Below are 15,901 nucleotides of genomic sequence, written 5' to 3'. Positions count from 1 at the left end.
GAGGTGATGAAGATTCTTAGGGAATTTGGGGGCTTTTCTAGGTACAAGCTCAACCTGGGTAAGAGTGAGCTGTTCGTCATGCACCCGGGGGATCAAGAGGAGGGGATTGGTAGGCTCCCACTGAAAAGGGCAGGGAGGAGCTTTTGGTACCTGGGAGTCCAGGTGGCTAGGAGCTGGGGGGCCCTTCACAAACATAACCTCACTAAGCTGGTGGAGCAAATGGAGGAGGAGTTTAAAAGATGGGACATGTTGCCGCTCTCGCTGGCAGGCAGGGTGCAGTCCGTCAAGATGACGGTGCTCCCGAGGGTTTTGTTCCTGTTCCAGTGCCTCCCCATCCTTATCCCGAAGGTCTTTTTTAGGAGGGTCAACAGGAGTATTACGTGATTTGTATGGGCGCATGGGACTCCGAGGGTGAGAAGGGTGTTTTGGAGCGAGGCAGGGACGGGTGAGGGGGGGGGGGCTGGCGTTGCCCAACCTCTGTGGGCACTATTGGGCTGCTAATGCAGCGATGGTGCGTAAGTGGGTAATGGACGGGGCAGGGGCAGCATGGAAGAGGATGGAGATGGCGTCCTGCATGGACACGAGCCTGGAGGCGCTGGTAACGGCGCCGTTGTCGCTCCCTCCAACGAGGTATACCACGAGCCCGGTGGTGGCGGCTACCCTCAAAATTTGGGGGCAATGGAGACGGCATAGGGGGGAGGTGGGGGGCTCGATGGACTCCCCGATACGGGGAAACCACCGGTTTGTTCCAGGGAGCATCGATGGCGGGTTTCTGGGCTGGCACAGGGTAGGTATTAGGAGGTTGAGGGACCTGTTTCTGGATGGGAGGTTTGCGAGCCTGGGTGAGTTAGAGGGGAAGTTTGGGCTCCCCTCGGGGAACATGTTTAGGTACATGCAGGTTAGGACGTTTGCCAGGCGGCAGGTGGAGGGGTTCCCTCTGCTGCCCCCACGTGGGGTACGGGACAGGGTGCTCTCGGGGGTGTGGGTTGGAGGGGGGAGGATTTTGGACGTGTACCACGTCATGCAGGAGGTGGATGAGGCCTCGGTGGAGGAGCTGAAGGGTAAATGGGAAGAGGAGCTGGGTGAGGAGATTGAGGAGGGGACACGGGCGGATGCCCTGGAAAGAGTGAATTCCTCCTCTTCTTGTGCGAGGCTTAGACTCATACAGTTCAAGGTGCTGCATAGGGCCCACATGACCGGGACGAGGAGGAGTAGGTTTTTCAGGGGTGAAGACAGGTGTGCTAGGTACTCGGGGAGCCCAGCGAACCATGCCCATGTGTTTTGGGCATGCCCAGTGCTGGGGGAGCTTTGGAAGGGGGTAGCAAGGACGGTGTCGAGGGTGGTAGGATCCAGGGTCAAGCCAGGCTGGGGACTCGCAATTTTTGGGGTTACAGTGGAGCCGGGAGTGCGGGAGGCGAAAGAGGCCTGTGTTCTGGTCTTTGCGTCCCTAGTAGCCCGGCGGAGGATTTTGCTTCAATGGAAGGATGCGAGGCCCCCAAGAGTGGAGTTTCTGGGGGGTAGGGGCGGTTTGGTTTTGGGTTATTGTGTTTTTCTTTTTGTTGTTGTTAATACTGTTTGCTTGTTGTTATTTTATGTTTTTGATATTTTTTTTGAAAAACTCAATAAAAATTATTTTTAAAAAAAGACAGAAATCCTGAAAGGGAAGGTGTAAAACTCGGATTCATTGTTAAAAGTGGAGCGAAAGCTTTGCTTGAAAGAGTAATTTGGAAAACCTGGACTGGATTTCAGAATTGTTGTGGAAGAAGATTTTAAAGCATTTTCTGGGGGAGTAGAGTGTGGAAACTCTCACATGGGGGATTCGGAGGAGAAATCCACAGACATTCATTTGGGGTTCAGAGTGGAGTATGTATTTGACTACAACCATTTTGTGTGTTTGTAATAAGTGTTAATCTTATAATCGATGTGTACTTCTTAACCTTAAGGGGGTGGGGGGTTGTTGGGAAAGGAGCATGTATCACAATCTAATTTTTCTTGTTTAATACTGTTTTTGTTGTTGTTAAAACCAATGTGCCATCCTGTGTATCTGTTCCTACTTGTTTAAAAAAAGTTAGTCTTTTGAGTCAGGATTTCATTCTGGAATCATCCCATCCAGTTATATCAACTGGGATTGTAACACACAGCACATGTTACTTCTTCAAAGAACACTGAGTAAATTGTTGAACGTGATTTCCCTTTCACCAAACTATGCAAACTCTGACTGATTACCTACAATTTTTCTAAGCACTTCTAGCATTTTCTCTGTGACAAATGTTAAGCTAACTTGCCTGAAGTTTCCAGCTTTCTATCTCCCTCTGTTTTTGAATAAAGGAGTTTCATCGCTATTTTCCAATCTAATGAAAGCCTGCCCAAATCCAAGGAACTTGGGATAATTAAAACCAATGCATCAACTATCTCACTAGCCACTTATTTTAAGAACTGAGCAGAAAGTCCATGAGGGCCCAAGGCCTGTCAGCTCACAGCTCCAACACTGGAACTTTGGTCATCACTATAGATTGTAAAAAAATACTTTTGAGTTTCTTTAACAAAGACAGAAAAACTGACTATTACATAAAGTAGAGAAGCAATTTCCTTCCCAATTATATTTTATATGGGGAGGGGGTCACGGTGGCAAAGTGGTTAGCACTGCTGCCTCACAGTACGAGGGACCCGGGTTCAATTCCAGCCTCGGGGGACTGTGTGGAGTTTGCACTTTCTCCCCGTGTCTGTGTAGGTTTCAGCGGGTGCTCCAGTTTCCTTCCACAGTCCAAAGATGTGCTTTAGGTGGGTTGGCCATGCTAAATTGCACCTTGGTGTCCGGGGATGTGTAGATTAGGTTAAAGGGTGATAGGAAGAGGGCGGGGAAATGGGCTTGAGTGGAGTGCTTTTTCAGAGGGCCATTGCAGACTCGATGGAGCAAATGGCCTCCTTCTGCACTGAGGGATTCTATGATTCTACACACTTCGAGCTAGACTAAGAGTGGATTTTAAATCTGTCAGAAATTTCACTATTAATTTTAAAAGTTTCATTGTGCATAATTTTGTTATATATTTAGTAGCAGGCAATTACTACCTTGTTCATTCATTGATTCCATAGTGGAATGATCTATTCCACTAATTTTACTTTCTTCAGTCCATCAGTATGTAATTTTCTACACTGGAAAATTAGCTCATTAGCATTGAAACAATTGTACTTGCAAATCAACAGAACAGCACATAAAAATTCTAAGATGTTAAAGATGGAATTTAGCTGACTGTGGCCAGTTAAAATGGTGATTATTAAAAGTCACTGTTGCAGCAGTCACCATTCACACAAATCAATGCTATTGGAACCTCCCTGATCAGTGAGAGACAATCTGTCGATGGTAACAAATTTGGAGGTGTTGCAAGCAGTGATAGCAATCAACTATAACAGGACACAGGCTCGCAGAACCAGTACACAAGTGGCAGATGGAATTTAACACATAGAACCATAAGTGGCAGAAGGGATGAAGGCAATATAGACTAAGTGGCATTGTTCAAAGAGTGTGGAGGGACAAAGAGATAGGTCAACTGCATCGACCGTTAAAGGTTAGCAAAGCATATGGGATCTTGGGCTTCATAAGTTGAGGCATTGACTATAAAAGGGAAGTTATGCTGAACATGTATAAAGTTGTGGTCAAGTTACAACTAGACTATTGCATCAAGCTCCGGTCACCACTCTGTAGGAAGGATGCGAAGCTTTTAGTTTTCAGGTTATGCTGGGATTTTTCTCCTTGAGGAAAAGGAGATGAAGGGGACGATCGATGTAGAAGATCCTGATAGGTTTAGATAAGGGAGACAAGGACAAATTGTTCCTATTAGAACAGCTGGATGGCACAAGGACAGGATGTCACAGAATTTAAGACTTTGAGCAAGAGATGCAGGGTGAATGTGAAGAGGTAAAGATGTGGTTGAATTGATGGCCCACAAAGTCATTGGGGTGGCAAAATGGATTGAACAATAGTTGTTGTAATAAACGTGGAAATTGTGAAATGGTTATTTTGGAGATGGAAACGCTATTTCTCAGTAAATCAATCATTTTTGAGTTCTATATTTGTCTAGACAACTAAAAGCTTATTAAAGGCATGCACAATTTAAATCCTACTCAATAATGTAAGAACCACAAGATCACATCAACCCTATTTACATTTCACACAATTCCAGTTTTAGAAAAATTGAATACTTGACCACATTTTCTACCTATTGTTGGCAAATATATCCACTGTTAGACATCTCAATGGACAAATGCAGGCAAAATAGATCTTCTTCCCTGTCCCAAGAACCCAATACCTCCAATCTCAGTCAGAAACTCCCTACAGCACCACTGAGTTTTTCCACTTCCTACGTCAGCATTCTTACTGACTCAGAAAAATGACCAATCTGTACCACATTACAGGCAGTTTTGAGTTATGAAATCATGTCTACAAGGAACTAGGTTATGACTGTCTAAACTTAATTTAGGATCTTTACAACTATAGAAACAGGGGAGTATTACTCCAACAGTCTGGGTTGGATTTAAAACCTAGTCTCAGGAGGCAAAATATAAGGGCGTAGTTAAATTACACCCACTAGTTTGTTAATATGCACATGTGCACCTTAAAAGTTAGCTTTGTACTAGCTGTGGTATAACAAACTGGTGGAAAGCCAAATTAGTTTCAGACTACTACAGTTTCACATTCAATGCAAAATTCTTTTATTAGATTGTTCATCTTATGTCACTGTAGAGACACACAAGACGTACATGCAAATTTACACTGGAAGTCGACCAATTCTGCCAGTTTCTTTCTCCTTCCAGATGTAATGTTTCAGTTGGGCCTTCCAATTACTTGTACTGCATTTGTTCAGTGTTTATAGTGGCTCAGGTTTTGTACATTTGCATGCATTTCAATGGGTGGGTGAGGGAAGCATTTACTTCCACCCTCCCCCACCACATCTTTGAAGATATTCCAAACAATTACTTGTATTGAATCCAATAGAAAACGGAACACATCTACGGATACAAGTTGGGATGTAGCGCCCGAGGTTTGACTTTCAATCCATAACCCAAGTGTTTCTATTAATGTATTTTCCTGTGGTTTATTTAGGTAGGCAGTTCCACCTTGGATGAAAAAAAAAACGTTTATATTGATCGGCCAAGAAGACATTAAATACCCTATCAAGCAGATTTGAAGTACCTCTTTGGTGACATGAATCTTTAATCTTGTGGCCTGAAAAAGATTATTCTACTGTTGAGCTAACTGTGGTTCTTTTTCTGTTCATGTTTGTTTCATTTCAACAAATAGTAAACTGTTCAGATTTTTTCAAGAATATGCTGAGATTTGTTGAAGTTCAAGAACAATAGGTTACTTGATACTGACATTGTGACTGGGAATGGCATGAGAAAATCCTACATAAGCTGTATTTTTTTTGCTGAACTGTTGTACATTTATTCAATATCTTAAATTTCGGGATCTTTTGAGTGGATTTCTCAAATAATCAAATCAGCAATATGATAGTACACAATTCAAGGGGCTATGTTGGCGGCTCGTCAATTTATATATTGAGTAGATACCAGAGGCCAGTTAACATTTTCAAATGGTATCAACACTAATTTGTGGAACCACAAATTAAAATAGAGGAAGCATCTCTCTTCAAGGTTGCCTAAAAGTTTACCCTTTCCAGATGCAATGCAACTTAAGGTATCTAATGAATCAGGCTGAGCCACTGCTAATTAAATAGCTAAAGACAAATTCTCAAGTGAAACGCTCAAATAGTATTCCGCAACCACACATACTTACAAGACCTTAAGATTTGGAGCAGAATTATGCCATTCGGCCCATCGGGTCTGCTCTGCCAGTTGATCATGGCTGATGTGTTCCTCATCCCCATTCTCCTGCCTTCTCCCCATAACCCCCGAATCCCCATATTCATCTAAAACATCAGATTTGTGCTTGAGGTGCTGTTACCTCCAGGGCTACAGACCAAGAGCTGGAAAGTGGAATTAGATAGAATAGTTCTTTCTTGGAACATAAGAACGGTAGCATTGTGGATAGCACAATCGCTTCACAGCTCCAGGGTCCCAGGTTCGGTTCTGGCTTGGGTCACTGTCTGTGCGGAGTCTGCACATCCTCCCCGTGTGTGCGTGGGTTTCCTCCGGGTGCTCCGGTTTCCTCCCACAGTCCAAAGATGTGCAGGTTAGGTGGATTGGCCATGATAAATTTCCCTTAGTGTCCAAAATTGCCCTTAGTGTTGGGTGGGGTTACTGGGTTATGGGGATAGGGTGGAGGTGTTAACCTTGGGTAGGGTGCTCTTTCCAGGAGCCGGTGCAGACTCGATGGGCCGAATGGCCTCCTTCTGCACTGTAAATTCTATGTAAAATCTATGTAAACTCGGAGCAGGACTAGACAATTTAACCCCTAGAGCCTGCTCCACCATTCAATATGATCGTGGCTGATCTTATCTCGGCCTCATCGCCACCATCCTGCCCATTCTCCGTAACCCTTCAATCCATTACTAATTTAAAATATATCTAACTCCTCCTTAAATTTATTCATTGTTGCAGCATCCATCGCACTGTGGTAGTGAATTCCAGATTAACGACCATTGGGAGAAGTAGTTTCTCCTCATTTGTTTTAAATTTGCTACCCCTTATCCTGAGACTATGACCTTTCATTCTAGACCGTTCCACAAGTGGAAGCATCCGCTCCACATTTACATTATCCATACCTTTTATCACCTTATATATCTCAATTTGATCTCCCCTCATTCTTCCAAACTCAAGAGAGTACAGGCCTAAACTGCTCAATCTCTCTTCATAAGACAAACCCCTCATCACTGGAATCAATCTAGTGAACCTCCTCTGAACTGCTTCCAATGCAACTACATCCATCCTCAAATAAAGGGACCAAACTGTGCGCAATGCTCCAGGTGCGGTCTGACCAATGCCTTGTACAGGTGCAACAGCACTTCCGTACCTTTATACCCTTTTACTTTGATACTGATAAAATACATCCATAATATGTTAAAACACTGAACTGAATGTATCTCCAATTTAATTTCAAACAACCAATAGAGACACTAAAGTACCATAATTCACTTTACGCAAAGTTTGTTATTCAGAAAGATTTGCAATAAAGCTTTAACATATGATGAATGAAAACAGCTCGAATTGAATTCTTGCTGATTTATTACTTTTAGAGTTTCTCCTAGCCATTGAACAGACTTGTGCACTTCCAGGAATCACAGCACAAATGCGAATATTGGGATAAACTTGTTAGGAACAAGCCATCAAGTTAACATCCAAAGGCTGAAAATTTCTTAAGTCAATAGAGATGACAAACCCCCAGTATTAAACATGCTTCTCATGTACAGCCTGCTGCATTTGGTTCTACTTTAATTGCTGAAAAAAACATTCAAAAGGACTTTTCATTTCAACAATCTACCAAACAAACAAAATATAGTGTACTTACCCAGTCTTATTCTTGTCCAGAACACTGGGAGCTAAGGCCCTGATGTAAGCACAAGTACAAATCAGGAGTAGTATCACAGTCAGTAGACTCTGAAAGTTGAAAATTGCCGACTGTGGGGGAAAAAGAATTAGTGAATTTTATTTGTAGTTTGTTAAAACATTGATTACTGCAAATTCAGATGGTTAAAAGGCAACAATGCAATTAAGTTAAATGGAATAGATACACTGGAATTTAATACATCTTGGATAAAATTGTATGTATTACAGTAGATTATATACTCATGGAGGGTGCAAAAGCATATGGTTGTAAAACAAATGACAAAAGCAATGCAATTTGTTTCCCTTGAACTGCATCATATTCTAGGATCTGGTTTAAAGCCATTAACTGCCCTATATTCAGACTACATGTCAGTTTTTAAAAAAATGTAAAAATGAGTTGCTTTCCCAAAAATGCTGTCAGTTTGAAAACACAACTATACTTTCAGATGTAATTAGGATGTATTAAAAAGAATTGATACACCAAATTTTATTCAAAAATGTATTCTCAGTGAATTGGTATTGAGCAAATGAAGGTTTTATTGCTAGACAGCACTCTCTTCCACAAAAGTAGTATTTTTGAACTCCACTGACATTGAAATATAAAAATGGCATTGTGTCATCGTGTGAGAGGAAATGATGGGAATGTACAATATTCATAGGATAGACACTTGACTGTATTTTAGAAATTATGAAGCAATGTACTACGTGTCGATTCCCCATGTATTGTGCACATTTAGGTTCAGAACCAGTACCCCTTGTCCAGAAGAACATTAAATATGAATTGATGGGTGGCACGGTGGCGATGTGGTTAGCACTATGGACCTGGGTTCGATCCTGGCCCCAGGTCACTGTTCATGTGGAGTTTGCACATTCTCCCATGTTTGCGTGGGTTTCACCCCCACAACCCAAAAGACGTGCAGGTTAGGTGGATTGGCCGCACAAATTGCCCCTTAATTGGAAAAAAAAAGAATTGGGTACTCTAAATTTAACTTTTAAAATAATATGAACATAGATTTATACTCCACATATTCTTTGGATGTTGTCCCAATTACTGCTGTGGCTCAGAACGTACATGTCCTGACAGTGTTACTGGCCATCATATTTTGTAGGTTAAATTGAAAACTTCAGGTGAACATGTTAGTTGGGTGTGACTTCTGTGGCTTGGGTGGATAAGTGGGAACTAACATTTGAGCAATGTCAGGCAATGACCATCTCCAACAAAAAAGCACCCAACCACCTTCCCATGACATTACCATTGCTGAACCCCCTATCAATGTTCTGAGGTCAATGACCAGAAAAATCAACTGCACAAGCCACAAATACTACAAAGTAGATCCGAGGCCAGGTAATATGCAGTGAATGACTCGCTGACAAACTCACCAAAACATCTACATAGCACAAGCCAGGAGTGTGATGGAATACTCTCAACTTGCCTGGATAGCTGCAGCAACACTCAAGATGCTCCATCCATGGCAGCACACCACCACAAACATCCACTCCCTCCATCCCTGACACATGATTGCTGCAGTGTATATTCCCTCTAGGATGCACTGCAGCAACTCACTACGGTTTCTTTGGTAGCACCTTCTAAATCCATGACTTCCGCCATATAGAAAGGCAAAGAGGTCTTTCCAAGTCACATAACTTTCTGTCTTGGAACATATACTGCCATTCCTTCAATATTACTGGGTTAAAATCCTGGAACTACCCACCTAACAGTATTGCTGGAGTAGCCTCAGCACATAGACTACAGCAGTTCAGGAAGGTGTCTCTCTATAATCTTCTCACGGGTAACAAAGGTTGAACAATAAATGCTGGCTTTTCTTGCCACCCCAATATTCCAAGGAGTTCTTCAAGTCAAAGAACTGATCTTTATACAGAACAATTGTTGCTTTTCATAGGGACACTTTCAAAAGCCAACAACTGTTTGTCCTCATTTATAGAGCGAAGATGCTCAGATTCACGTTCCATGTTCGGGAGATGCCAATCATTCAGAGGCCCAATTTGAGTTTGAGTATGCAACAAAATAATGGAAAAAAAGCGAGAGATAGAGGACACAAGTAACACATAGTTCAACTGCGAGGCAAACTAAGGGCACCAAGGGGTTTGAAGTTGAGGTGCCGATCAGCCAGGATCTAATTGCATGTTGGACAAATCTGAAGCTGAAGCTACAAAAGCTGCTGTATCATTGCATTTTAAAAGCAAATATTTGTTTTTATGTGCCACAGGCTTATATTTAGAGATGTTCAGCTAAGCTTTATTTTGTATGTTTGTGGGATGCAGGGGCAATCAGTTATGCTACCCGGATTGTAGTTTAGGTGTTCACTGTTTCGTTAATATCACAACTGGGCAAAGTAAAAGAAAAAAACTGTGAGTTCAAAACAGACATGCCATACAGAAATGAGGATTAAATATTTTAATTTCACCATTTTCATAAATTGTGACATATTACCAGAGTATCTCAAGTAATTATTTTGTTATTTTACACAATGTGGGGATGCTGGCTCGGCCAGCATTATTGCCATCCTTAATTGCCTCAGAAAAGGTGGCAGCGAGTCGCCTTCTTGAACCGTTGATGCCCATGTGGTGTAGGTACACCCACAGTCCTGTTAGGGAGCTCCAGGATTTTGACCCAGTGACAATGGAACAGTATTATAGTTCCAAGAGGGTGTGCTTCTTGGATGGGAATTTGCAGATGGTGGTGTTCTCATGTATCAGCTGCCCTTGACCATCTAGGTGGTTTTGAAAGTGTTGTCAAAGGGCCTTGGTGAGTTACTGCACTGAAACTTGCAGACGGCACAGATACATGGCAAATGCAAATAAGTGTAAAGTGATATATTTTGGTGGGAAGCAGAAGAAAAGAAATAGAAAATAAAGGAAACAATTCTAAAAGAGGAGGTGCAGAAATAGAGGAACCTGGTCTATATGTGCACAGATCATTGAAGTGGCAGGGCAGATTGAGAAAGTGGTTAAAAGGCATATGGAATCCCAGATTTTATTTACAGATTTTAATACAAAAGCGAAGAAGTTGTGTGAGGGAGTGAGAGACAGTTCATTTTGACTGAAAGGTCAACAAAATTAATCAATATAAGGGGCGGGATTCTCTCAGCCTGACACCGGGCCAGAGAATCCCCGCAACCAGCGCAAATCGCGCCACTCCGACCCGATGCCGGCATGGGATTCTCCAGAGCGGAGAATCGGCACCATTGGCGCCAGCATGGTGGTCGGCACGGTGCCGGTCGGGGGCCGCTCTACACAGCCGCCCCGCCGATTCTTGGCCTGGGATGGGCCGAGCAGCAGTCGTAAAAAACCCAGAGTCCCATCAGCACTGTCCATACCTGCTCTCAGCCGACAGGAAGTTGCCATGGAAGAGTTGGGGGGCAGCATGTGGGGGTGGGGGGTGGAAGAGAGCCTGCGATGTGGCCTGGCCCCGCAATCAGGGCCCACCAGTCTCTCTGGCTGGGGGCCTCCTTTCTTCCGCACTGGCCCCTGTAACCCTGCGTCAGCGCGTTGAAGGGAGCCACTGCACATGCACGTGTTGGTGCCAGTGCCACTGCGTATTCGCGGATCCCACAACACCCAGTTCACGACAGGATCAGCAGCTGGAGTGACATGCCAGAATTGTCTACCCTGGTAAAATAACCAAATGCAACACAAAAACTGTTTGTGTCTTGCAGAGGCAGATTAAAACATGGCTTTCAAAGGGAGCTACTTAAAAGTGAGAAAATTGCAAGGCTACAGGGAAAGGGCACTGGGACAAACAGGTCTTCTCTTTCAGAGCTGACATGATCACAAGAGGCTGAATGACCCCCCCTCTTGTATTGCAACTGTTCTGTTCAGACAACTTATCACTGCTTTATCTTCCCAATAGCAGATAATTAATTTATTAAGCTATTCAACATTCTCTGATCCAAAGTATATTTTGTCCCAGTACTTAAGGTAAGAGTGACCACCACAATGTGGAATTTAGATCGCTTAATCTGATTCTGGGGATATCTTGCTGTTAATCATCAGTCGTTTGTTTGGAACTAAACATCTGCGTTACTTCTATTGATTGTCATCGATTATTAGTTTCGATCACGTCCATTAAAGGCGGAAAAAACAGATGAGAGTTTGTTCCCTGGAGGCCCTGATCTCATACACTGCTATCTTCCACTCTTACATCACTCACTGCAAACAACCAGCAGGCTAACGGGCTGCAAGCAGAGACCCACTGAGCACTAACATCCTCGTGCAAACTGACAAATCTCAGTAACTAATCGGCCTGCCTGCAACACCACAACAAAAAACAGACAAACCCTCACTCACCATCCTGTACACTTCATAGCCACATCACACTTCCGCCGGAACTGGAAGTGACGTCTCCTGGGCCTTGGTTTCCCCCTCTCGGTCCCGTGCAGTTCCGATGACGTTTCACGCAGTTTCCACACGGGGCGGTGTCAGGCTGGAGCGCAAGTTTGTGTGAAACGTCATCACATGTGGCGCAGTTACCGTGAGGCGCAGTGATTGGTCGGACCCGAGGAAGTTTCTGATGTTCCTGTGAAGCTGGCCGTAAAGGAGCGTCACCATTTAAATTTAATGCAGTTCGGTGCGGCTGGTCAGTGTGGGTGTAAAAGGTACAAGTCAATGGGTTAAATGGCTCTGCCAGTTTGTAGTCATGAAATTTATTTGACAGGGGTCAGAACTTTTTGATCTTGGACGGTCTAATGCCCAACTTCACATACTTTCAAAGTGGGAGTGTGTAAACCCCCTTCAACACATGGAGGGTGACAACAAAATGTTTGCAATTTGGTACCCACACTGCTTTCCAGCAGACACCACTAAACCCTACATCATTCATAAACACAGCATAGGAGGAGATCATTTGGACCATCAGTGTTAGCTCTTTGAAAGATATTCTTTGCACATATTTGAGGGGTTGGGAGATGTACATTTTGGCCTATAATCACCTATACTTTACAAACTTTAGTAAGCTGCTTAAAATTGTGAAAGCAGCATTGGTTACATCAATGGTTTTCAAATGTTGTGCTATGGAGGACAGTGAAAGCAATGGTTTATCCTGGTGATCTTTTGTCCTCATTTCCAACAGTACCAATGTTTTATAGGAAAACATATTTTCAATGGGTGTACTACCTAATCCCTCTGTGCTGCCTCTTTCACCTCATGGTTTTGCTGAGATGAGCTGTAGCTCTTTGCAGCTGCTGCATCCCAGGATAGCAGGACCATCTTTCAATGACGTGGAGCATACAGTTAACGTTTTTTCCCTTCTGCTTCTTCCTGATTTATGTTGTTCCTAACTGTCTAATCTCTGTTTCCCCCCTGTGAAACGTTACTCGGTTTCAGAAAGAATTTCCTTAGGTAACCATTCTCTATCAAATTTTCATGTAAGATCTTCTGGTAAATTCCCAACAGAATGAATTTGGTCTGTGCTCTTGTACTTGAGAGTCAGATTCATGGTTGTGAGTTATTTCTCACACTCTTCCTGATCTGAATCATTGTGTAAATTATTTCTCTCTGGTAACGGCCATTTCAGCATCCATTCCAGTGTCAATTATGTTCTCAAACAGATCATCTTGTTCCGGGGCAGCATGGTAGCATTGTGGATAGCACAATTGCTTCACAGCTCCAGGATCCCAGGTTCGATTCCGGCTTGGGTCACTGTTTGTGCGGAGTCTGCACATCCTCCCTGTGTGTGCGTGGGTTTCCTCCGGGTGCTCCGGTTTCCTCCACAGTCCAAAGATGTGCCATGATAAATTGCCCTTAGTGTTGGGTGGGGTTATGGGGAAAGGGTGGAGGTGTTGACCTTGGGTTGGGTGCTCTTTCCAAGAGCCGGTGCAGACTCGATGGGCCGAATGGCCTCCTTCTGCACTGTAAATTCTATGATAATCTGTGATAAGGGTATGGATGTTTTGGTTTCTTTTTCTTCCCATTCTCCCTGTTGCTCTGTCTCGATAACTCATCTACCATCTTCCTACTTTGCATGTCACATCTTTTTCCAGTCGTTGTGCTTTCCACAAGTTTGGTAGTTTGATCCATAGTGGGACATTTCCTTCTGACTTGTGAGCTTGGTTGCTCACAGCTCTTGCACATCTTTCTCTCTGCCTGATGTGAATGCTTTTGTTGTTTCACTGCATCAAACTTGCTGCCAGAGATTATCTGTTTGGGTAGTCAGTGCCTTCATCTGTACTCGTGGCTTCATGTGCTCTGAAAGTATCCACAGTCTGTGACATTGTGAGCTTGTCCTTTCCAAACAAATTGTTTTGTACTTCAGGGTGTGCAGAGTTCCAAATGAGCTGATCTATCAGCCTTTCACCCACTTCCTTGAATTTACATTTTATTGCTGCATTTTTCAACTTATTATGAAATTGTCATAGACTCACCTAGTTTCTGCCTTCGGCTTTGAATCTCAGGATCGGATAATTTGACTTTGACTGGAGAGGCGTGCTGAATTTTGTCTGCATTATTACTGCGATCCTCATCTCCCAGCTACGACATTTAAAAAAAAAAAATTTAGAGTACCCAATTCATTTTTTCCAATTAAGGGTCAATTTAGCGTGTTCAAGCCACCTACCTTGCACATCTTTGTGTTGTGGGGGCGCAAACATGGGGAGAATGTGCAAACTCTACATGGACAGTGACCCAGAGCAGGATCGACCCTGGGACCTTGGCGCCGTGAGGCCACAGGGCTAACCCACTGCGCCACCGTGCTGCCACTAGCTATGAAATTTAACACTATCTGTCCTGCCCACAAAAGGATGTAGCTGACCCTTTCCTCTTATAGAATCATAGAATTTGCAGTGCCAGTCAGCCCATCGGGTCTGCACCGGCTCTTGGAAAGAGCACCCTACTTAAGCCCACGCCTCCACCCTATCCCTGTAACCCAGTAACCAAAAGAGGAAATGCTGGAAAATCTCAGCAGGTCTGGCAGCATCTATAAGGAGAGATAGCTATACTGTATGGTGAGGGAATGAAAGATGAGCCAGAGAAACCAAGGGAAAAGAGTGCTCTTTTCCCTTGGTTTCTGTGGCTATGACTCATCTTTAATTCCCTCACTCCAAAGTATTAATATGTCCCACTTTTAGCTTTGGCAAAGGGTCATCTAGACTCAAAACATTAGCTCCTTTCTCTCCTTACAGATGCTGAGATTTTCCAACATTTTCTCTTTTGGTTTCAGATTCCAGCATCCGCAGTAATTTGCTTTTGTCCCGTAACCCAGTAACTCCACCTAACATTTTCGACACTAAGGGGCAATTATTCATGGCCAATCCACCTAACCTGCACATCTTTGGACTGTGGGAGGAAACTAGAGCGCACAGAGGAAACCCACGCAGACACGGGGAGAACGTGCAAACTCCACACAGACAGCCACCCGAGGTGGGAATTGAACCCGGTCCCTGGAGCTGTGAGGCAGCAGTGCGAACCACTGTGCTACCATGTCGCCCCTTCTTCACCAGTGTCCTTTAGAAAACTATTCAGTGGTAATCTGTACTTTTGTTTAAACTTCTCAAATGGCGCGACAACATCACCAGCTTCCCAATTCAATATGGACTGCAGCTGTGTGTTTATTGCTATGGTGGCAGGCGTTTCCTTTTAGCGCGATTCTCTTTTTATTTCTCTTTAGCATTAATTTGGTTGATTTTTCTCAATTTGATTCAACATTAAATCCCGTACGATGGCACAGTGGGTTAGCCCTGCCGTCTCACGGTGCCGAGGTCCCAGGTTCGATCCCGGCTCTGGGTCACTGTCCGTGTGGTTTGCACATTCTCTCATGTTTGCCTGGGTTTCGCCCCCACAACCCAAAGATGTGCAGGTTAGGTGGATTGGCCACATTAAATTGGCCCTTAATTGGAAAAAAATTGAATTGGGTACTCTTAAAAAAAAAAAAAAAATTTTTTAAATCAGGTTAAAATGTTTGAATCTTACTCACAGGAACCTGCTGCCACCCTGTTATGCCTTCTGATTCCCATGAGTTTGAAATAATCCACAGTTTTGACTAAAAATGCTTGCGCTTCATCGAGTACATTTCTCCACATGGCTGGTGGACAGATAAATTGTTAAGTACCTATCCGCAGAGTTGTATTGAATGTGACACCCTGGATGTAATTCTTTATGAAGAATGTTATGATATAACTGAGGCCTGTGCTCTATTTGGAACGTTGTGGCCACCCGTTACTCTTTGAGCTGCTTAGATAGGGTACTAGATTCACAGCCACTTTATGACCTTGTCCAAATTAATTTAAGAACATAAATAGGAGCAGGAGGAAGCCATTTGGCACTTCAAACCGACTTCACCAATCAAACTGATGGTCTCCTTTAACTCAGCCTCCCAGCAGCCTTCCCATATCTCCGCTGCAGATGAAATCACTGCAACCTCCTCTCATGGCTCAGCCTAGAGCGG

General features: G+C 43.6%; 2 protein-coding genes across 3 annotated transcripts in view; one reads left to right on the top strand and one right to left on the bottom strand.

The window, feature by feature from the left end:
• tmem167a (transmembrane protein 167A) overlaps positions 1-11,901 on the bottom strand; it is a 35,843-nt gene extending 23,942 nt beyond the window's left edge. Inside the window, exons 1-2 of the mRNA XM_038805366.1 lie at positions 11,812-11,901; positions 7,466-7,575 (exon numbers count right to left, since the gene is read on the bottom strand). Of these exons, the coding sequence (XP_038661294.1) occupies positions 7,466-7,575; positions 11,812-11,814 (113 nt within the window). The 5' untranslated portion in view covers positions 11,815-11,901. The remainder of the gene's footprint in view (positions 1-7,465; positions 7,576-11,811) is intronic.
• A 55-nt stretch (positions 11,902-11,956) lies between these two features.
• The window catches only part of xrcc4 (X-ray repair complementing defective repair in Chinese hamster cells 4), a 581,072-nt gene continuing 577,127 nt past the window's right edge, over positions 11,957-15,901 (top strand). Inside the window, exon 1 of one of the 2 annotated variants that reach the window (XM_038805363.1) lies at positions 11,957-12,119. The gene's annotated coding sequence lies outside the window, so the exon portion shown is untranslated. The remainder of the gene's footprint in view (positions 12,120-15,901) is intronic. The other variant, XM_038805362.1, reaches the window with a different exon arrangement.

The sequence above is a fragment of the Scyliorhinus canicula genome, chromosome 8, assembly GCF_902713615.1.
Source record: "Scyliorhinus canicula chromosome 8, sScyCan1.1, whole genome shotgun sequence".
NCBI classification, from domain to species: Eukaryota; Metazoa; Chordata; class Chondrichthyes; order Carcharhiniformes; family Scyliorhinidae; genus Scyliorhinus; species Scyliorhinus canicula.
The sequence above is the reverse complement of the archived record's forward strand: the minus strand, read 5'-3'. Positions and strand labels throughout refer to the sequence as shown.